The following is a 25236-nucleotide window of genomic DNA, read 5'->3' on the forward strand; positions in this document are numbered from 1 at the left end:
GGTAGTATGCTGTGCAAAATGTAAATGGGGCAGACTTGGTGATAAGCCACTGGCAAACTGAGTTGCAGTTGCTGCCATTATTTAAACACTGCATACAGAATACTACAAACTATACTGAATTATTACATTTAAGTACAAATTCTTCAACTTCAACTGTTTTGCTAATTCACTTGAGATAAATTAGTCCAGGAATTTCTGGTAAATAAATATCTTTATAGTAAATGTGTGAATGTACTGGTGTATAAAAAAAAAGAAGCCACCTGTATTTCAAACTGTTTTTATGATGAAATGTTATTCCTTAAGAGAAAGAGAAACTGCTAATAACAAACAAAAGTTAAAACAGTTTTAATATAAACAATTGATTCAACATAGCTTAATTGGTATAATCTACATGTCAGGTTGCATGACAATGGAGATATGAACTTTCAGTGGGCTTCTTTTACTCTTCATTTTCTTAGAAACCATTAGCAGAAAATTAAAAACACTACAAATAATGCTTTTGTTTAACTTATGCAGTAAGATTTTAATCAACATATTCAAAAAGAAATGCAGCATCCTTAATGTACAGCATTTCTTTTGCCTAAAAAATTTAACAATGAACATGCATGCATGTAATACATTAACAAAATAATTTGTAAATACGGAAATATCTATAGAGAAAATTACAAGTACTATATACTTTGCATACAGAAAGTTAAGCTGACCTCTTATCTTTTTTTCTTGCAGCTATGTATTCTGCATGTCTTTACAAGCAAACTTACTTATCCTTTTCTTTCTGTTTTTTTTTTTTTTTTTTTTTTTTTTTTTTTTTTAAATAAGAAATACTTTCTGTTGAGGTTATAAGGGAATTAGATGTATAGCCATTTGAAAAGGATTGTGACTATAAATATTTTGATATCTAGCTAAATTGATCACCATATAAATATACGTCATCTGGTACGATACATTATAATACAAACATGCATTCCAGTACACACAAATATATAAACTATAAAATGTACATTTTTTTTTCCAATCCATATACACAACTTGATATAGTTTGGCCAGAAGAGGCAATTTGGAAGTTTCTTGCAGGAACACCAGCCATTCGCAATAACTACATTAATCATGTGGTTTTTAACCCTTCTTTAAAGCATTAAATTATACACAGATTTACATTATTCACAGGTTAAAAACAAACAATGTAACCTTTAACAAATTAACTATACATTTTTTGCATAAAAATTATTACTAAATAAAATGAAAATTGCTAATAGCATATACAATTTATTCTGCAATATTCCAGAAACTAGGAAAGAATTATAATTTGAGGAGAAAACATACCTACAATACTTCAAGAAATGTAAAGCTATAGCAAAGAGTTATTAAAATCACAAAATACTTTTAACAAAAGCACCAAAATATGTAAAACTATACAGATCATATATGTGATTATTATACATACTGCTTTAATATACTTTGCCTGCAAAATTGAGAACCCTGATAGAATATAGCACCATGAAGAACGGTGATACATAAAATTGTACAACAAATTGCCCAAAGCAATGTATTTTCATACATAAGCTCTTTACCAATTTTTTCCACCTCTGATTACTGGCTATTAATATAAATTCAGTTTCAATGGCTTATCCCCCTTCTGGTAGTTCAGTGAAGAAAGTAACACATCAGTGGCAGACAAGAGGTAGATAAGACATGGATATAAAATTAAGGAACACAGTATTATAAAAATATTATCTTGATTATGCCCTACAGCAAGGTTATATTTTTAATGCTTACAAAATGAAGCCTACACCATATGCACAAAATAGGGCATTACTGACCATTTACATCCACAGGATTGTTTCAAATATATATATATATATTATGTACATACCCATGAATGATGCAAGGGTTGACATCATCCAAAAAATATGGTCTTTTAAAAGCAAAACAGAATAAAGAATCCATAAAATATCAATTCTGCCAGAACGAAGATAACAAAGAACAAATGGATGAGATAGAACTAGTGATATATTTTATTCCATCTTCTCTTTCAGCTGGATATTTAGGAATGTAAAAGCCACCAGTGAAATCTTTCAAGGCAAGAACAGCATAATCAATGCTATGTGTTCCAGTTAAGAAGCTTTACTGTATGACAAGACTCGTTCAATGATTATGGCAACCAAAATGGCAAAAAGGGTAAAGCTGCAAAGGATAATTATGGCCCACTGCTGATCTGAAAGTGGTTGCCTTTCAGATGTTACTGCACACACTATTTTTGCATTAGCTGTCCTATTGGAAGACTGTCTACTTGTCATAACAAAAGTACTGGTCCCACTGAAGGCACCAAGAAGATCACCAGATCCATCACTACAGTGCCTGATCACTCCAACTCTCACAGCATATTCCATGTTAGGCTCTAGTCCATCCAGCAAATAACTTGTTTCCGATCCTTTGTATACCTTTGAAAGAAAGTACAAATAATTTTTAATGGAATTTCTTTTATCATAAACATTCAGATTCCTTACACTTAAAAACAGAGATACATACACACACAGTATATATATTGTATTTTAAAGGGAGGTTATCTGAACAGGATACCAACGAAATCTGTAATGTAAATCAGAATAGAAGTGAAGATGAGATAGTGACATGGAAGGGTGGCTGAACGACAGACATTAAAGAGTAATGTATGCTGAAGCAGAATTGAAGAAAAGGCAGATGAGTGTATATGTTACGTGCAAATCATGAAGGTAAACAAAGCATGAAAAGTGTATTTTAGTGCATTTTATGAATTGAACATCCCCTCTTACACAATTCATGAAATGTCTAGGGCAGGAGTCGGCAACCTTTTCAGACTCGAGGGCCACATTCAACTTTTATTTTTAATAATCGGACCGCAAGCATTTAATTAAGAAAAAAATGGTGAGTGAAAAAAATACTTAAAGTTATTAATTTTTATTATATCAATCTTAAAAAAAACACAGAAATATTTAAAGTATGAAATATGCAACAAGCATGAAAATGAAACTCAATGAAAAATTATCATGTAAAAACAAAGTAATATAGTTTATGCATAACAATATGTGTGTCTCCCTGCTTAATGTGACTTTTGTGATTGTTTTCCCTTAGCCAAATTATTTATATCCACTCTATAACCTGAGGTGCAAATCTGAATTGAAGCATGCAAATGTTCATCAGTCAGTCAAGAAGAAAATTTATTTTTCTAAATCTCATGGCAGAAAATGCTTGTTCACAAATGTACATGCTTCGAAATGCGACTATCATCTTCTTTGTAAAACGATTAATTCTTCAAATTTTTTGGATATTTTCTAATGAAAATAAGTTCTTTAATGTTTCATTGTGTTGTAATTCCAAAACTTCCATCTGTAGTTGGTTTGGTACGTCATCAATGTCGACATTAAAAGGTTCAAAAAGAATAACATTTCGATGCTATTTTTATGAAAATACACAAATCTTGTTGAAAAAATATTATTATTATTATTATTTGACACCTCCATGGAGTCCAAAGACTCATCGAGGGAGGGCGCTACTCTACAACCGTCTCCACAACTCAATTCACCAACCGACCACAACTACACCCATGCCATCTACCGCTGACCACCACTAGTATTTCCAAAGACAATCACAAACATCCATGCCCACAGCGGGATTCAAACCCGTAGCCTTTTGGCTGGAGAGCGGATACACTAACCACTTGGCCAGCCAGATTTGTAAATCTTCAATAATACCAACAAAAGTTTCCTTTTGTGCTTGCCATCCAACTGTAGATGCAGATTTGCACATACATATTGATGTTGATTTTCTTCCATCATATGTTTCTTCAACAGACATAGTTTGCATTCAAAAGCTTTTATGTCAGAAAACAGTTCTTCACTAAAAACACACGTATAACCACAGTGATTAGTTTTAATGGGTAAATATTTCATCCCAAGTACTTGGGACATCCTCAGTAAAGTAATTCAAACAATACTAGGAATAACAGTTAGGGCGCATGATTACAATGGAATCTCAATAAGCGTGCAGTAATGTGTTATAGAAGTAAATTTTTTAAAAAAATAAATAAATAAAAATAAAATAATAATCTATGATGCCAAACTTTCAGATTTAAATATCTCACCATCGGAATTGAAAGCTCTTACCGTTTTACGTTTTAAAGAGGAAATACCACGTCAACTCAGGAAATTAAATAAGTTACTTGATGAATCCTCCTTAGATGAAGAAACAACTAAAAAACTCAAGGCATACCATGCTAGACCTCCTAGAATTTATGGTTTACCTAAGCTTCACAAGGTTAATGTTCCACTCAGACCCATCGTAGGTTCTATTGGCAGCCCAACTTACAAGTTATCAAGATTCTTATCTAACGTTCTCCGTCCTCACATAGGCCACTCAGCCTCTTCAATCAAAAATTCCACAGAGTTTCACGCAAAAATAAGACATTCAACTGCTAAAAACTGACTTGTTAATTAGCTTCGACATTGTCTCCCTCTTCACTAACATTCCCCATAAAGAAACAGTAGAATTATTAACTCAAAAATTTCTGTCTGATATAGTTGAATTATTCAAATTTGTTATTGCATCCGGTTACTTCACTTGGAAAGGTAAAATTTACAAGGCAGAAGGAACAGTAATGGGGTCTCCATTATCACCAAACTTAGCAAACCTGTTTCTAGAACACCTGGAAGAAAAGATTTTCACTTTTGAACCGAAACCAAAAATTTGGTTACGATATGTTGACGACATCTTTGCAGTCTGGGATCATCCCAAACATGAATTACACCTGTTTCTAGACAAAATAAACCTTCTTCACCCTCACACCAACTTTATGCTAGAAAAAGAATCTCCACAGGGTATCTCCTTTCTGGATTTACACATTCAAAGAAAAGAAGATGGTTCTCACCACATCTATCCATCGCAAGCCTACATTTTCAGGTCGCTACATTCACAATTCTTCTGCTCATCATCCATCTCAGAAATTTGGCATCATTAAATCACTAGTTACCAGAGCACACAAATTCTGCTCCTCTGAAGAATCTCTAAACCAAGAACTAGAAATAATCAAAAATACAGTCATATTAAATGGATATAATCTTAAAACAACTCAAAAAAATCATCAGTCACTTCTCTACACATCAACCTAGACAAGAAGAAGTCCATAGGATTCCCGTACCTTATGTCAAAGGCATCTCCGAATGTCTTTCAAAAATTATGAAAAAATACAATTTTGCCACTACTTACAAACCCATCAACCAGATCTATAACTTGTTGCCTTCTCCTAAGGACAAACTCTCACCTCTGATGTTATCTGGCATTTATGAGATCCATGCTCCTGCAATTTGTCTTACTTTGGACAGACAGGTAGATCTGTTCAGAAACGCATCTTGGAACATCAAGACCACATTCGTCTTTTCAAGCTGCAGAAATCTGGTCTCTCTCAACACGGAGTTGAAAACCCAAACACAGGATTCATCGGGAAAAGTTGAAACTTACATGGATCTTTATTTAAACATGAACGTCTATATAAAGAAAGTGCTGAAGCCCTACTACACAGACCAAATTTAAACCGCAATGACGTTCTTACTATTCCTCAAGTATGGGAAATTGTCATCCAAAATTGTGTAAGATAGTCTCTTTATATATGTTTTTTTTTTTATTTTTTAAATTTACTTCTATAACATGTTACTGCACGCGTAATTGAGATTCCGTTGTAATCATGCGCCTTAACTGTATGTTATTTCTAGTATTGTTTGAATTACTGTACTGAGGATGTCCCAAGATACTTGGGATGAAATATTTACATATTAAAACTAATCACTGTGGTTATACTTGTGTTTTTAGTGATGAATTCACCACAGGTTTCATTATATAAAAATAAAACAGTTCTGCTAGTAATTTACCCTAAATGCAAGAGACATAATCCATTTTTTATCCCATGGTTGGGGGACAACATTTTCGTATTCCGTCATGAAAATATCTATTTCTCATGTAAATTAAAAAAAAAAATCTTTTTAGCACAGCAACTCTACTTAACCATCTAACAGCTGAATAGTAGATAATGTCCTTATACTCTGATTCTATTTCTATCAAGTATTCTTGAAATTGGTGGTGTTTCAGACCGTTGCATTGGATGTAATTTATAGTTGATATCACAATGTCCATAACGTCTTTCATCGATGATAAAATTTTGCAACAAAGTGCTTCCTGATGAATGATGCAATGAAACACCATTGGATTATCAATGTCCACATAAGTCATGGTGGACAAGAATCTGAAGTTCAGAGGTCAGACTGCACAAGCTGTGAAGTCGTCACATCATATAATGGCAACAAAGCAGAGGATGTTAACATGCAGAAATAAAAAGTTCCCCTTCTTTCAAGATGATGAGGATATATTGGAGAGGATCCAAAGAAGATTGGCAAAGGTGGTTAACTGGTTTTTGGGATATGAAGACAGATTGAGGAAATGCAGTTTGCTTAGCCTCATGAATAGGAGGAAGAGGGGGGGATGTGAGTGAGACATTTAAGTTGCTAAAGGGTTGTTACTGAGTTAATGTGGAAGAAATTTTTCATGGAATGGGGGATTGGTAAAGAACAAGGAAACAACCCTAGAAACTGTATAAGGAGGGTGTGAACTGGGACATAAGGAGAACATTCGTTGCATGGATAGTGGTTGGTGAGTGGAATGCATTGCCTGGCATTGTGGGGAATGCAGATACAGTGAATAAGTTTAAAGCAAGGTTTGATGTGGTTTGTGTGCAACAGTGTGTGCTTCCCACAACGAGTCTTTGGACTCCATGGAGGTCTGGTGTTAATAATAAAACTCAGATGATGTAAGTATTATCAATTTTTTAAATAGCCATACTACTCTGGCTCTATAATGACAACTGACTCCACTTAATGTTTGGATATATGAATTACTATATTATTATTATTATTACCCAAGACCCCATGGAGTCAAATACTCATCTAGGAGGTCCTTTTATCATACACACAGCACATCATACCATGCTTTAAACACACTAAAATTCTCTACGCAAGGTATTCCAACCATTCACAACTCTGCATGAAAAAAACATGCTTCTCACTCCCCTACTCACACCCTCTTTATACAATTTCCAGGGATGACCTCTGGTTCTCCCCTAATCTCCCACTATTTTCTGTAGAACCTCTCCAGCATTGATCCTACAACAACCCTTTAATAATTTGTAGGTCTCTACCATATCTCCCCTCTTTCTCCTGTCCATCAGACTCTGCAAGTTGCATTTTCTCAATCTTTCCTCATATGCGACATTCCAGAGGTTAGAAACTACCTTAGCCAGTCGTCGCCCCTGGACCCTTTCCAACATCTCTTCATCCTTCTGAAAACCAGGTGACCAAATCTGAGCACAATAATCGTGTGGCCTAATCAAAGCCTTATACAATGGAACAAGAATCTCCCTAATTCTACAAGTCAGTGTCCTATGCATCATTCCCAGAAGCCTTTGTATTGTCGTCACAATTTTGACTGTGGCCACTAAATTTCAGATCCTTTTCCACTATCACTTCCAGATCTCTTATTTCCTCCACCTCCAACAATATATCCTCACCAAGCATAAATTCTGCATCCCATTTTTGTTTTCCAAATTTTAAAACTTTACATTTTGCAATGTTGAACTCACATCCTCAATCCCATGCCCAATCACTCAATTTATTCAAGTTTTCTTGTAAGGCCACAACATCTTCTCCACTCTTCATGGTGCATCCCAACTTTGCATCATCTGCAAACAACTGAATATCTCCATCCAAATCTTCACCAATATCATTAATATACAAATTAAACAGCAATGCCCCTAAAACAGACCCCTGAGGCACACCACTAGTAACTTTCCTTTTCCTGGATATCACTCCCCCATACACAACTTGTTGATACCTATCAGATAAGCAGTCTCCAATCCAACGCCTTCCACTCTAGTTTGACTATCAACTTATCATGCGGTAAACTATCAAAAGTTTGCAAAATCTAAGTATATTACTGTGTATCCTTTACTTTTAGAGTAGTGAATGAGTGGAATGCGCTCCCTGAGTCTGTGGTGGATGCTGTGACAGTGAATGAGTTTAAGGCGAGGTATGATAGATACTGTATGAATGTCAAATAGTTGTGATGAATATGATTTGGGGCCTCCCTCGATGAGTCCAATGACTCCCTGGAGTTGCCCGTAATAATAGTAATAGTAATAATCCTTCTCCTCTGTCCATGGAAGCAGTCACCTTATTGTAATAAGTAAGTAGATTACTAAAACATGACCTCCCTTTACTAAATCCATGTTGTCCATGAAAGATAATGCCACTGTTGTCAACCCAATTCTGGATCCTAGTTCTCATAAGCTTCTCCAACAACTTAACTACAACACCCGACACACAGAGAGGCCTATAGTTTCAATGTCATCCTTCCATAATCATTCTTTTTTTGCTGGCTACATATCGAAAGAACTCCTTAGGATTCTTTTTGGCTTCATTAGCTAACTGCTGTTCATACCTCTCTTTAGCTACCCTCACCGACCAAGTCACCTGCCTTGCCTGGTCTTTATAGTCCTCATGGAATTGGTTATTTCCACTTCTCTTATGCTGCCTCCATAATGCCTTTTTTCTCTGTATTGCATGCTTAATCTCTTTATTCATCTATTTCACACCTACCTTATTTAACCTTCTAACCCTTGGAATACATTTAAACATTGCATCTACTAGATAGTTTTTGAAAATCCCCCAAGCTGCATTGATTTCTTTTTCAGCTAACTCCTCATTCCATGATAAACCTGCAATCTGTCTCCTGAGCTCTTCATTATCACCCCCCCCCTTGTCGTTCCACATATACCCTTTTCTTACAGAAGTCCTCACACTACCGGCAACTACCCAGGTAATCACCTCATGGCCACTCTCACCAATTGGTGGGTGATTTGACACTTCATTTATAATTACATCCTCTAATGAGATGACCAAATCCAAGACTGTCAATCCTCGTGTACCCTCTGTTACATACTGCCTGAGGTAGTTATCCCTCAAAAAGTTAAGAAACTCATTTTCTTTACTCACAGTTGTTGCTATTTCATCATTCCATTCTATATTGACATCATTAAAATTGTCCATAATAATCATTCTTTTCTTATTTGCTTGGCTAACTTGATTATATATTTCATAGTCACTACCATCCACATTTTCTGGTCTATAACAACATTCAACCAAGTATTCCATTCACCTCTATCTCACACCATACTGCCTCAAAACCACTGGCACTATTTCCCTCTTGCATTTCTACTTTGTATGGACATAACTCTTTCTCTATCATCAATAGCACTCCTCCCCTCCCTTTTTACCCCTTCCATCTCTATTACTGTCAGAATGTCGTCCTCATCTAACCATGTCTCACTTATTCCAATAATTTTTCAGGTGAACAGACTCAATTAGTGCAACCATTTCATGTGCCTTGTTTCTTACGCTTCTAGCACTTGTATACAAACACAACAGCTCATTCCTGGATCTACGAGTTCCACTGATACCACTCATTTGATGTGATCTCTCCATGCTCGACTCGGGCTATTTCCCTTTCTGCTTATTCATTTTAGAACCCTCTTCAATTCCAACTGTTTCTCTTGATCCCAGGTCATCCCATTCCTTTCCTGTCTACACATGCTCTCGTGTCCTCTTGGAGCATCCACCTTTCTCCCGCTGTGTACCCCGTCAACCATGAGCCTCCCCATTTCCCTGTTCATCTTGCACACCCCATTCTCTCATTTTCCATACTCATGACACTTACTTCCTCAATCTCTCCTGCTCTTCCACATCACTTCCCACTTGATCTGATTCATTCTCTGTACTCACTTCTCTACCTTCCAGCAACAGTCTCTCCAAGCGATTCCATACAGTTCACTTCGTCCTTCAAACTCATTCCACACATTAGCAAATTGTACTCCCCTCTCCTCGCACATTTCAGCCAAAATATCATTCATAATCTTTGCTCTCAGCCATACCTAGGCAACACCACTTACTACCATTTCTGTTAAACTATTCTCTTTTATCTGTCTAAGCAGTCTCCTGATATTCATTCTGATATGCTCTTTGTTTTCTGTCAAGTCATTCGTACCTATTAAAACCATCAACTCCTTTTCTCGCTCCCTCCTCATATCTGATGCCTCAATTACTCTACTCATTTTACCGCCTGGAAAACATACCTTGTGCATCCTCTCATCCACCACACCTTTAATAATGGAGTCACCATACAACGCCACTCGGCCATCTTTCGTTAACTCTTTCATACCTACTTGATTTGTTTTAATCGTTTTTCGCCTGAATTTTCTTAATTTCACTCTGCATCTATTTCATCTCTTGCCTCATCCAACCCAATTCAACTTTCGAATTTCGCATCATATTCTATCATTCAATCTTTCTAATTTTTGAACTCTCGACTTCCACTTCACACTTTCACTCTCATTCATCCTTTTGAGTTTCTGCACTTTCAGGCCATGCGTCCAGTTTTTGCTTTCATTCATTCTTTCCAACTTTCGATCCTTTCGGCACGCTATTTCCAGTTTCTTTTGTTCCCTCAATTTCGCTTCCTTCTACCACATTCGCCTCGCTTTCATTCTTTACGGTTTCATTAACCATCCATTATGGTTTTCAAATCACTCGTTTTCTTTTTCAATGATTTTTTAACAATTTTTCACCTTTCTTTCATATCATGCTTCTCTTTCGAACGAGCACTCATTCGTCCCACGACATTCTTGCTACTAACACTTTCTGTCATCAAATTCACATTAGCACTCATTAAATCCTCATTTAGCTCACACTTCGCACATACCCTCCTTCCATCGGCCCTAAATGTCCACAAACCATCTATGTAATCAAAAGAATACATGTAGCACACCTTGCACTTCACGAAACGACTGAAGTCCAAGTTAGAGTCATGCACTGACAAAGCCACTGCCATCTTTCCTCTGTCGGTTACTACTCTAAGGGCCAAAAACAACAAATTTGTAATTAAGTTTAAGCAAAATATCCCACACACTAATAACACTAGTAGCAAACAACTTTCATAGCAGCTCTAACTTATTCAGATAAGTTATTTCAAGAATAACTTATCTGAATCCGGAGCTCTTCTTACACACCACTGCTATTGTTGCCTCACGAGCATCCTCTCCTATTGTAAATAGGGACTGATGGGATATCGGCACAGATGTTTAAAGAGCGCACAGCTGAACTGGCTATTCCTTTGACCAGGTTATATAATTTGAGCCTCAGGAAAGATTCTGCAGGAGTGGAGAGAATGTATGGCAATCAAATTGCACAAGGATGGTGCGGAAGATCGATGTATCCAACTATCAACTAATCAGTATCTCAAGAGGGGTGGTGAAGATTTTAGAAACGTTGGTTAGGGCTGCTATTCAGAAATGGATTGGCAGAGGATTTCTAATTTGCAATGAATAGCATGGATTTATGAAAGGAAGGTCATGTTTTAGCAACATGAGCAAGCTGCCATTGATAATTACTATTTAGATAGACAAGGGGAATGGATAATACCATGATACTTTTGGATTATAAAATATTAGTATGAATAAGAGGAAGGTTGACTGACAAATATTAAAAAAGTGGTATAAGAGGGATGTGAGTCTGCAAGATTTAAGGTAACCAGCAGTGTACCACAAGGATCCACTGCTATTCAATCTGTACATTAATGACATTGAGAAGGATTTCACAGGCGACATACAGCTATTTGCTGATGATGCAAAGGTAGATAGGGTGATCAAGAATATGGTTGATATGTAGTACTTGCAGAATGATTCAAATAGCCTGGAACTGTGGGCATGGGAAAATGAATGTCAGCTCAATGTTGGATATCTAATCATGCTAAAGTCATGCACTTTGGCATGATTAGATATCCAATGTCATATTATATTGGTGGGTTTATGATAGATGAAACTGATCAGGCTAGGGATCTTGGAGTGTTAGCAGATATGAAGTTGAAGTTTAGGCGGCATGTAGCAAAGACTGCAAATACAATTCAAAAGATAATTGCAATGCTGAAACGAACTGATTCAAATAGCCTGGAACTGTGGGCATGGGAAAATGAATGTCAGCTCAATGTTGGATATCTAATCATGCTAAAGTCATGCACTTTGGCATGATTAGATATCCAATGTCATATTATATTGGTGGGTTTATGATAGATGAAACTGATCAGGCTAGGGATCTTGGAGTGTTAGCAGATATGAAGTTGAAGTTTAGGCGGCATGTAGCAAAGACTGCAAATACAATTCAAAAGATAATTGCAATGCTGAAACGAACTTTCATGTAAAGATAAGGATGTCATTTTGTCTCTTTACAAAGCCTTGATAAGACCTAACTTGGACTATTGTGTGCAGGCCTGTTCTCCTGTTTCAGTTGTGATTCCGATACAGTGGAGAATTGCAAAGGAGAGTATTAAAATAATATCAGGATTGTGGAATACTGATTATACAGGATTTGTTGATGGAATTTTTCATTTTATGGAGGGTGGGGAAATGATGAAAGGGCATCCTTGGTAGCTCCGAATGAATGCCACCAATGGGGGGGGGGGGTGAGATGTCGATTTTTCTCTCATGGATTGGAATGGATTGCCACTGGATTTTGTGTGCAAGCAGTGTGAATGAATTGCAGAACAAATATGACAGCTGGTGTGTTTAGTATGTGGCCTTGTTTGATGAGTCTCTGACTCTCTGGAGGTCTCTCTTAATAATAATAATGTAATGATCATGATATTTAAATATCATCATCATCAGTAAATTATTGATATGTATTCTCAAGAAGTGCCAGTCCAGACAGCAAATTTTGCGCTGTTTAACTTTGACCTCCCTTCATTATCATCAAATTCCTGATATGTTCCTTCATGGGGCATACAGGATATTATGATAGTACTGCATGAGAAAGTTACATTATTACTAAATACCTATCAACAATTTTCCATCAAATAATCTGTTATCTGTGAAGATTCGAATATTATCAGATCTTATATTTCTCTCTTCTAAGAAACTTCTAGATGTTCAATTTGCTTTTTTAATTTATGCAGAAGACATTATATTCCTAAATCAATCCAGTAAACTTTTCAGGATTCTTTATATGAAATGAATAACTGCTATAATTTAGTATGAAAACTGGCAATAAAAACATAAAAACTGGGAAAATAGTCAGAAACATGAAAAATATTTATTTCATTTTCAATGAAAAATCGATAAATCAAGTCAACCTTTTCAGCTCTTCGTGCGCATTATGAAGCTGGCAAATTAAATATATATACAGATGGTGGTTAATTTGATTATTTAGTGTGTATGAGATCACAACCCTGCTTACCGAAGTCTAGAAGTGGATTGAGAAAAGCTCCATGTTTAGTCACTAGAGAGTTTCTGTGTTATCTAATCAACCAGTTCACAGTTCTTATATATTGCAGGTTTATAACTTTTCATGAGTAAGATTCACATTAAAAAAAAAAACGTGCACAATGGACAAAACATTAGAGATACCTATCTAATAGTGTGTTGGTCCTCTATCATAAATAATAGCTTGTACTCTGCAAAACATTGATTCCAGATGCCAGAGGTAATTCCAGCCATACCTATTGCAGCATTATCCACACTTCTCCTTAGACGTTGGTATCTGATATATGGATCTGATGTGTCTCGCTCTATGGCATCACAAGGAGATGCAATCGGATTTAAATCTACGTACCTTGGGACCAATGGACTGTCCCAAACTAAGATGAGTGTTCATCGAGCCATGCCCGGGTGGTGGAAGCCCGGTGGACCAGCACGTTGTCCTGCTGAAACAGACCATCAGTTACAGGATGTGTGTGTGTGAAGGTCATCAAAATATGTAGGTAATCAGCCAGCACATTCTGGTAGCTTGCAGTGTTTAAGGATCTCTCCACACACACACACACACACACACACACACTAAAGGACCTAATGTGTCACATGAGAAGTCTTCCTAAACCATCACAGAGTCACAACCTCCTTGAACAGAGCCACGGTCTCATGCTGTTGATGCCACACCCACACCATCCCATCAGTTCGGTACAACTGATAAAGGGATTCATCAGCCTACACAATTCTGGCCCACTTTGAAAAGGTCCAGTTTTGATGATACCAACACCAGGTAAGGTACAATGCGCAATAACGAGCTGTCAACAGTGGTACACAATTAGGGTATCAGCTCTCATACCCCATAGTATGCAGGGTATGCCATACCATTCACTCACGGATACTGCTTGGACCATCCAACATTGAAACTGGATGTGATTTGTGCTACCAGTGCCCTGCGGTTGGTCTCTGCGAGCCTGGACAGTCTACGTTGACCCCTGGTCATCAATGGCATGTTGTTGGCCACCACTTGCTCACTGGGCACTAGTAATGGACATCATTAATGGTATATTCGCAGTAGACTTTGACATGGTTGTCCTCAACAACCTTAGGGTTCTCACCACTTGGGCAAAAGAATGACCCATCTGTCTTGCACAGATAATATGTCCATGATCAAAGGCACTAAGATTTTACCCATGTTCGTCGATTGCAATACACTGTTGGGAAGCTCTGATGTCTGCTTACTTACCGTCTGTGCTCGGTTTGGGTACGTTTCAATCTGTGCGTGGGGGGGGGGATGTCAGTGTCAACATCCCATCACTCCTATCTCTAATGTTTTGCCCATTGAGTGTGTATATATACATATACAGGGTGTTCGGGATAAATTTGACATATTTATAATTAATTATATTTTTCCGTAAGTTACATGTATTAACACACACTTCTCTTCATTTAAAAGTTTGGACCCTTCTTCATTCATATACAAGATGTCAGAAAGGATGGATAGCTGGAACCCACCTGAATCATGGAAGAGAATAACTTGTATCATGATGATTCGTGCCCGCCATCAAAATAAGGATATTACGACTGCTGCCCAATGCTCCCTGAATACAGTAAAAACAATCAGGCATGAACTAGAGACTTGCAATGGTGACTACGAGGATGTAGCAAGAAGAAAGATCCCTAGCAGACGATCTGATTGCGTTCGTACAGCAGAATTCCTCGCAAATCTGCAGGAACAGGTGTTGAAGAACCCTGGCATTGGAATTCGGGCTTTGTTCGTGGAGTTGCTAACTGTAGTCAAGCCCTGGATAACAAGGGTAGCCAATGGTAGGCCGTATGTATGGCAGCAGGATTCGGCCCCTTGCCACACCTCTGAGAAAAGTCAAAAATGGTTGTCTGAAAATTTCTACGACTTCACCAGTCCAAATGTTTGGCCTCCAAACTCCCCAGACCTTAACCCCATGGATTATTTTGTATGGGGCGCAGTTGAAAAAGACACCAATCGCACTTCCAGTAATACAAAAGCCCAGTTAATGGATAAAATTAAAACAGTTTTTGCGGCCCTTCCCAGGGAGACTGTAGCATCAGCTTGTTCGAGGTTCCGAAGCAGAATTGAAGCTGTGATCGATGCTAATGGTGGTTATTTTGAGTAAATCTTGTTGATAGTATTGTAATTAACTCTGCCTGTAATGTTTTTTTGTCAATTCATTAAATTTAATAGATACAAAGAAGATTTTCTTTTTCCTTACGAAACTGTCAAATTTATCCCGAACACCCTGTATAACCGAATAAATAATAAAAAAAAAAGCTGGGATGGTTGTGAATAAGTTGAAAGAAATTTATATGGAATAAGAAAGAAATAACCAAAACACTATCCTAGCAGTATATAAGAGAGTGTTCAGTGGAATTTTAACTAAGGATCTAAGAGTTTAGTTAAAAAAAAACAAAAAAAAAACGAGAAACTACCACAGACATTAGAGTTCCAGGAAAAATTAGAGGGGCAAAAATATGGCATGAATGGCAGAATCTTATTACAAATGAACATATTAATGTGCAAGCAGGGCTAATCGATGGTGATATGGTCAGTTAAATAAATGAGAGAAGACAGGTTAGCAAAATGGAAGCATGATGCAGGAAAGAAAGATGAAGGTCAATATCTAAAAGAGACTGGTGCCATTAATAGTACCTTAGAAACACTGAAATAAAGATCTGACAAAGTACAAACTGATTGGAAGAATTGTTGACTTAATTTTTGCCACTCCTCTGCTGCATCCCCTAAGGGCGATATTCCAGACTGTATCCGTGTGTATTCACAGGGCCGGTTTGCCTGCTTGAGGGCTGAAAACCCCCAGATAAACTTGGGGGAAAACCCTGCTGCCTGCACCCAAGACCAGCTAACTTGCCTATAGCTGAGGAAAATCGCTAGGTTCCTCACGTCTCCGACGGGAATCGAGCCTAGGACAATCCTTCTCCAGGCATATGGTTGCGAAGTGCATAGCCACTAGGCTAACCGTGCAGACACATTTGATAATCATGATAATATTATTCATTTTAAAGATTTTAATGAAAGTTATTAAAATAATCATTTCTCACATATCCTGTTAAGATGAGAAATTTGTTATATTAAAACATTTAGTATAAAATGATGAAATATATACACATATATAACTATTTTTCTCTAAAATATCTCAAGGAATAAGTTTATTATGAGGCTAAAAATTTACAAATGAACTTACTACATGATATTCACTATTATGAGGACTCATGACTTGAAGCAGATATGACAATTTATCCTCACTTAGAGGTTTTGTAGCTTGCCATTCCACAGAACAAGCTGTTTCACTTACTGGAGAAACCTTAGGTGCTGAGAAAATAACAAACATTGTATCATTCCATGACAGCTAAGCAATAAATTATATATTTAGTTTAATCCTTTATCCAAGTGTAAGCAAACAAAATTTGCACCCGAAGTATCTTCAGGACTGGAGCAACTCATGGCAAAGGTGAATTGACTTCACATCACTTGCCTTAGTATCCCATGATGCAAAGTACATCTCCTTGCGGACATGTATAATGCCATGCATTATGGGAAGGGTCACTACCTAGACTGGTTCGACCTTTATTGAGATCTCTTCAGTGGGAGTCAGACCCAGAGGTTGAAGCAATACCGAAGTCATATTTCCATATACCAATTGCCAAAAGGTGTCACACCTTATTATTAAATTATTCTGGATTAGAGAAAGATGTTGGAAGTTTTTTCACTTGGTTAGACTATAAATTATATATTTAGTTTAATCCAAAGGTGGACGGACATCACTATGAGATACTACGGCAAGTGATGTAAAGTCAGTCCACCTTTGCCATGAGTTGCCCAGTCCCGAAGATACTTCAGGCACAAATTTTGCTTGCTTACACTTGGATAAAGGATTAAACTAAATATAATTTATAGTCTAACCAAGTGAAAAAACTACCTACATCTTTCTCTAATCCAGAGTAATTTAATAATAAGGTGTGACACCTTTTGGAAACTGGCATATGGAAATATGACTTCTGCATTGCTTCAACCTTGGTATCACCTGTGGGTCTGGCTCTCACTGAAGAGACCTCAATAAAGGTCAAACCAGTCTGGGTAGTCACCCTTCCCATAATTCATAGCATTATACATGTCCGCAAGGAGATGTGCTTTGCATTATGCGATACTAAGACAAGTGATGTGAAGTCAGTCCACCTTTGCCATGAGTTGCCCCGGTCCTGAAGATACTTCAAGCACAAATTTTGTTCGCTTACACTTGGATAAAGGATTAAACTAAATATATAATTTATAGTCTAACCAAGTGAAAAAACTTCCAACAGCTAAGCAACTTTATCAAAAATCAATTATTAAAGTAATTTATTGAATAAGCAACTTAGAGATCAACATTAATTAATTTTTTATAAGACATCTATCCACAAAGGGCTGCAAACCTAAAGTTTTTATTTTATTTAATTTAATTATTTATTTTTTAAATGATGACCCGACACATGAAAAGTCACAGGGCCTTACAGCACAACAGTGCCAAGTGTGGATAAGTGTTTATGGAGAAAGAAGTAATCTACTGATATGTTTCTTAAAGAGATGGAGGCTGTACTGGGGGGAAAACAGTATGGGGGAGATTGTTCCAATTGATATGTTTGGAGTTGGACAGTATATGGATGTTGGCCAGTGGTTGCTCTAGTTCTTACATGGTTAGAAGAAAAAGTACATTGGTACTGTGGATAGGCTTGGTTTTGCTTTAAGAGAACAAATGCGAAATTTTTTCAAGCCGTTTCACTTGGCTAATAAGAGTGGCAAAGATTTCCAAATATTCATTTGAAAATTCATTTCCATTATTTCCAAATATTTCAAACTAGTCAAAAATTGTCACATTAACTAGCTCTTTTTTAATCACCAACATAATTTTTTTCAACAGGTTAAATATATGAGTCAGTGCAGGACTATGAGGGAGGTTGATGATGAGCTGATGTAAAGTGATGAAAGTGTTATTGAGAGGTACTGGATGTACAATATCATGAAGCACTCAAGACTGTAGCAAATTGAGTATTTCTTTTGGATAACAGGATGGAAATATAATATGTTAAGATTTGGTATTAAGAGTGCAGTCCATAAGCAGGAAATTGGTCAAAACCTTAAAGCATATTCAACATCATTTTTGAATTGTTCATGTGACTAAGTGCCTGCTACGAATGAATTTTGCATGATGTGACTTTCTCACCCAACACGCTGCTGATCGTTTAACACAGAAACAGTATTCTGGAATGATATAATAGTCATTATATCATTGTAGCCAGTGTAGTTACCACATACTAGAAAAAATATGAAAAACACATTAAGAATATGCATTTTGGTCTAACAGATAAGCTTAGGTGTTGAAGGTTATTCATGACTTATTTTTAACGGTATTAACAACAACAAACACAACCCCTATAGTCGATAGCATGGATAGTCCCACCTATAAACTTGTCCAACAGTTAGCCAAGTCTCTTGCCCCCTTACTGGCTTAAAAATTCAGACACAATGGTTAGTTTTGATGTCACCTCCCTATTTACCAATGTACCACTAATAAACAATCTTGATTTGACAAAATATAAATTTCCCCTAATATCTTTGAATTATTTAAATTCACTAGGCATGCAGGTTACTTTACATGGGGAGGAAAATTCTACAAACAGATTAATGTTATGTGACCAGATGTACAGCATTATGCTGTATTATACAGCATTTACCTGTATAACTGTATAATACAGTAATACTGTATTATACAGCATTACTGTACACATACTGCTGTACACATACAGCAGTATGTGTACAGCAAAACGTATAGCATTTAAAATATTTTATTCACCTTAAGAGAAAGAGCAAACTATGAACATACTTACATTAGTTGTTTATTCTTAGGAACTTTTTCATGTAAAATTATTTTTTGATTATATGCCAAACTTTTATTTTAAAGTTCAACAAAATTATTATTGTCAATCAATGTAATCTAAATTTATGTAATATCAACGTTTTATGTTTTGTAAAAATATTACCTATTTTTACTGTGCAATTCACAACCATCTTTAACAAATTGTATTTGGGCTAATGCCCGTAATAAACATTATTATTATCAAAAAACAAAGTTTAGATATGATATCTGTTGCTTTTAAATTTCATTCATAAAATAAACAATTATGTGTTACAACAAAAGCTGTATTTTCCCTTTTTTTAATCATAAAGGTAATTTAAAATATAAGACTTCTTATTGTTCATGTGACCATAGGTTTTTGACCATATGGTCATATAAACAATAATAAGTCTTATATTTTAACACTTGCTGACCAAATATGAATACTTTAAAGGTAATTTAAGTTATTGTTAGTTTGAGGTCTTTCATTACCTCACTCATGTCGATACAAAATCGATTGTGGAGCAAAGGAAACCACGAAATGAATTTTGGAAAAAATCATGGAATATATGGAATAATTTAACGTACTGACAAATAACCGGCGGAAGTCTGTGACGGCAAAAAATAGAATGTACGTAAACGTCAATAAAATGAAGGAGCGAGTGCTGTATGGGGATTCGCTATTAAGAGGCGTAATAATTGAGAGTTTAACGAAGTCATACCAGCCGGGTGCGAACATAAAGGACGTCAGCGAATCTATTCGACTGCAAAAACAGAGGGTGAAAGAGATGATAATAGTGGCAGGAACGAATGATTTGAAAGAGGACAAAATGGAAATGATAGAGGATGTGAGGGAGTTGTTTGAGGTAGCAAAAGAGAAGAGTGAGAGAGTTAGGATGGTGAGTATCTTACCGCGGTATGACAGCGAAGTGTTTAGAAGGAGGGCCATAATTGCCAATGACTTTATGCGTGGGTTATGCATGGAGAGTGGTGTGGAATTTGTGGATGTGTGGAATGAGTTCGATGGGCGAAAGGACTTATATAAGATGGATGGGTTACATTTGAATGGAGTTGGTGTACGGAGACTTGAAAGAGTGTTGATGAATGATGTGGAAGTGGATGTACAGACTCAGGGAAACTAGATTTATTAAGAGGGGGGGGAGTAGATATGCAGACTTTAGGGGGGGCAGTTAAGTGTATGAATGAGTATATTATGCCCGGGCGAGTACGACGGACAACAAATCAGAATGGGATAATTAGTATAAGGAATCAAAGTAGGGATGGGACAAATGGGCTTCTGCGATTCATGTACACTAATGCCAGGAGTATTAGGAACAAGAAGGAAGAGTTTTTGGCCATGGTTGGCACTTCCAGGCCACAGGTTGTCGGTATTAGTGAAACATGGCTGACAGAGGATGATAAAGCTAGTGGGATTGAATGCGATGGGTATAGCGTGTTCAGGAGTGACAGGGTGAATAAAAAGGGGGGAGGAGTGTTATTGATGATAGCTGATGAGCTTCAGCCAAGGAGTATAGAATTTGAACTGCAGGATGGGGAAAAAAGCACATTTGAGGCTGTTTGGTGTGAGATACAATCTAGCAGAACAAAATATACAATTGGGTGCTGCTATAGACCGGGTGATGGAGTGGATGGTGGGAATAGTATGCATAAGCAAATAGAAGAAATGAATGGAAGGAGGGTAATTATTATGGGTGATTTCAATTATGGTAACATTGACTGGAAAGAGGAGAGGGCACATGGGAGGAAGGAATTGGATTTTATGCAGTTATTAAGGGACAACTATCTACGGCAACATGTATTGGAAAATACCAGGGGGCAGAGAGTGCTGGACCTAGTAATTGCAACTGAGAATGTAGCTGTAACGAACATGACCATGTTGCCACCAATTGGTGAGAGTGACCATAAGGTCATGACTTGGGAGGTGGCTAAAGGAGTCGAATTTACAATTAAGACAGGGTATATGTGGAATTACCGGGCTGGTAAGTATGACAAGCTTAGGTGTGTGCTTGGCTCAATGCCATGGCATGTAAAACTGCAAGGGCTGGATGTTGATGGTGCATGGGAGGTGGTTAAGAACGGTTTGCAGGAGGCAATGGTTGACTGTATACCAAGAGTCCGAATAATAAATCAGGTAGGGGTTAAATGGATGAATAACACTATTAAGCTTGAGCTGCAAAAAAAGAAACAATTGTGGAGGGAATTTAAGGAGAAGGGTGACCATCAGGTGCATGAACAGTATAAAGCTCAGGCCAGGATGGTAACAAGGGTGGTAAGAAAAGCAAAAGCAGATTACGAAAGGAAATTGGCCATGCAGGCTAAAGAGAATCCCAAACAGTTTTTTCAATATGTTGCAAGTAAAAGGAAAAATGCTCATGGTAGAATGATCTTAAAAAATGCTGAGGGTAGGGAGGTAACTGAATCAGTCGATGTTGTGGAATTACTGAGCGAGCACTTTGCAAGAGTATATCATCCAGGTGGTGGCTTTGCGGAAATGGAGGAACCAACAGCTTATACTGGAATTGTGATGAATGAGGTAGAGGTAACTAGTCTATTACAGAACCTCAATGTCAATACATCTGTGGGATTGGATGGTATACCAGCTCGTGTCGTACGTGAAGCGGCCAAAGAATTGTCAGTGCCCTTGACCATTATGTTTACTTTGAGCCTCAGGACTGGGTCAGTCCCAAGGGGGTGGAAAGAGGGGAAAATAGTTCCACTGCACAAAGGTGGTTCCAAGGCTGCTGTTGAAAATTACCGGCCAATCAGCATAACAGGAATCATTATCAAGGTCTTAGAGAAAATAGTCAAGAGGAAAACACAAGATTGGATAGAAGAAAATGGGATACTGTATCGGGGACAGCATGGTTTTGTGAAGGGTAGGTCATGCCTCAGTAACTTGCTCACGTATTATAACACAGTGACGGCTGAACTGGATAAGGGTAATGGGTTTACAGTGATTCTGCTGGACCTTGCTAAGGCCTTTGACAGGATACCACATGGAATTCTAATCAGTAAATTGCAGCATATGGGAATGGACATAGGGTTGGTGAGATGGATAGGAGGGTGGTTGACGGAGAGATATCAGAGAGTGGTTTACTCAGGAGTAGAGTCCACTAGACGGCCTGTGACTAGTGGTGTACCACAAGGATCTGTTCTTGGACCACTGCTGTTTAATTTGTTCATAAATGATATAGGAAAGGATCTGAGAGGAACAGTTCATTTGTTTGCGGATGATGCGAAGTTGGGTAGGGCAATAGTGAATGCAGATGATGTCAAAATTTTGCAGGATGATTTGGATAGATTGGAGGTCTGGGCTAGGGAGAATGGATGTCAATTTAATGTGGCAAAATGTAAGGTTATACATTTTGGGGTGAAAAGATGGGAGGCAGTTTACTGCATTGGTGGAACCGTGCTCCAGGAAATTGATGAGGCACGAGATTTAGGAGTGTTGGTGGATAAGGAATTGAAATTTAGGGGACACATTGCAAAAGTGGCCAAATCAGCTCATCAAATCACTTGGTTGCTGAAGAATACGTTGACAAGCAGAGACAAGCAGGTTATTGTTCCTCTGTATCGAGCCTTGATAAGACCTCATCTCGACTACTGTGCTCAGATTTGGTCACCTAGGTTTCTTCTTGATGGGGAGGAGGTAGAGAGGATCCAGAGGCGAGTGACCAAGATGATAGCAGGTCTGTGGAATGAACCGTATGAGAACAGGTTGAGGATTTGTGGGTTGCAAAAATTGGTTGATAGGCGGAGGAGGGGAGATATGATTGAGACATTCAAATTACTGAAGGGTTTCTATAAAATTAATTCAGAAGATATTTTTGAGAACAGGGCTGGTTGTGGGAGGACTAGGGGACATCCATGGAAACTGGGCAAAAGTGTTGTTAGTAAAGGTGTTAGAGCTGGGTTCTTTACTTTTAGAGTAGTGAATGAGTGGAATGCGCTCCCTGAGTCTGTGGTGGATGCTGTGACAGTGAATGAGTTTAAGGCGAGGTATGATAGATACTGTATGAATGTCGAATAGTTGTGATGAAAATGATTTGGGGCCTCCCTCGATGAGTCTAATGACTCCCTGGAGTTGCCCGTAATAATAATAATAATAATAATAATAATAATATGAAAATAACCTTTTTGATGAAGTTTCTTGTTTATGAAGTATATAATTGATTCAAAAATTAAAGAATGGAAGGATAAAAAAACTCCTATAGGAGATAGATGGGTTCAGATATTTGCGTTTTTTTGAGAAACAAAAAGTACTTTATGGTAATATAAAAAAACAGTGGAATTTGCCCTTTGCTTACCTTGGACAAATGCTGTTACAGAAAGAGTATTTTCAGTTGTGAATAAATTATGGACTGGAGAAAACACAATTAAAACTTAAGACAATAAAGGCCATTCTTATTGTGAAATATAATATGGTTAATTCCTGTGAAGATTTTATGGGTGAAATATCAGAAGATGATGAATTATTGAAAAGAATTCATTATTCCAAAAAATATGTTTAAATTGTTCATTTGGAGAGTTTTAATAGATATTCATTGTATAAGATAAGTTTTGTGTGATATTTACTTTTTCATATATTATTAAGAATTTAAATAAAAGTTGCTTTTAATAAATATCTATTCATTGTATAATATAAAATAAGTTTTTTGGGATATTTACTTTTGCATCCATTATTGAGAATTTAAATAAAAGTTTCTTGATAGTTTAGAAGTAACAATATTATTAATTAATAATAATAATAAGAATGAAAGCAGAATATCTTATTGAAAAGGAATGATTATATTTCTTTTGGGATAAGAAGAAATACAGCAATTTTAGAATATAATGCCTGGAGAGAAGGAAAACCTGCAAAGAAAGCAGGAAACAAAAGTTATGCAACCAGTGGAACATGTCCAGCATTGGTTCTTGGATAATCTGGTCACTATATCATTAATGGAAACTGCTATGAGTCCCCCCCCCCACACACACACACCTTCAGCCAAGTTTTACATGGAACACTTTGAAAACAAAATACCTTATTTTTCCTTGTATAAGACGAACCCTATTTTTTTCAAACCCAAAATTAAAAAATCAATATTTTAAAACATAAAATAGAGCACATTTGATATTTTTTTAAATATTCAAAGTATATTTAGTAATTAGGTAATATTTTTAAAATACATACTAAGAAATTATGCATCACTCTCAGTTCCAGGAATATGATTTTCTTCATCACTATTAGTTCCAGACATATCACTTTCTTCAACCTCTACTGCATCACTGCTGTCTTCTGAGTCACTGTCTATATATATATATATATATATATGAGATCATCCTCAGTTCCATCCATGGCATTGCTAGTTCCACATTTCTTGAAGGAGTTCACAATCATTTGCATACCTCAGTAATGGGTGGTTTTTTTCACTCTTCCTGTCAGTGTGATGTTATCACCTGCTTTTTGCATTCATTTATTCCATTCTTTCATCAGAGCTTTGAAGGGCTTGTTGATAGAAATATCTAGTGGCTGTAGCTGACCTGTAAGTCCAGCAGGAATAACTGCTAGCTGTGCTCGCAAATCTGCTGCAACTCTTTTTGTCTTTTCTGTTAAATGTGCTCGGAACTGATCAAACACGAGCAGAGCTGGCCTCTTCGAGAGCCCTCCAGGTCTTCTGGACCAAATCTTTGCAAACCAAATAGCCATGATCTCTTCATTTATCCAGCTATTCTCATGAACTTGGACAAGAATGCAAAGTGGTATGCTCTCTTTAGGATACGTTTTCCTCTTAAAAATGAGCATAGGAGGCAGTTTGGTACCATCTGCATAGCATGAAAGGACAGTAGTATAGTGTGTCTTTTCATGACCACTTGTTTTGATTGCCACTGTTTTGACCCCTTTCATATCAACAGTTCTGTTGGAAGGCACATGAAAATTGAGAG

The 25236-nt window shown here is 37.0% G+C and overlaps 1 protein-coding gene across 3 annotated transcripts in view; it reads right to left on the reverse strand.

Moving 5' to 3' along the window:
- Nucleotides 1-330: 330 nt before the first annotated feature.
- The window catches only part of LOC150093092 (fibronectin type-III domain-containing protein 3A-like), a 557362-nt gene continuing 532456 nt past the window's right edge, over nucleotides 331-25236 (reverse strand). For all 3 annotated transcript variants that reach the window (XM_090414067.1, XM_090414066.1, XM_090414069.1), the window contains 2 exons: nucleotides 16603-16730; nucleotides 331-2441 (listed from right to left, as the gene is read on the reverse strand). In XM_090414067.1, the coding sequence (XP_090270193.1) occupies nucleotides 2115-2441; nucleotides 16603-16730 (455 nt within the window). In that variant the 3' untranslated portion in view covers nucleotides 331-2114. The remainder of the gene's footprint in view (nucleotides 2442-16602; nucleotides 16731-25236) is intronic.

Source organism: Typopeltis vanoorti, chromosome 24 (genome assembly GCF_054136105.1).
Source record: "Typopeltis vanoorti isolate ZY-2024b chromosome 24, IOZ_Tvanoo_1.0, whole genome shotgun sequence".
In the NCBI taxonomy this organism is placed as follows: Eukaryota; Metazoa; Arthropoda; class Arachnida; order Uropygi; family Thelyphonidae; genus Typopeltis; species Typopeltis vanoorti.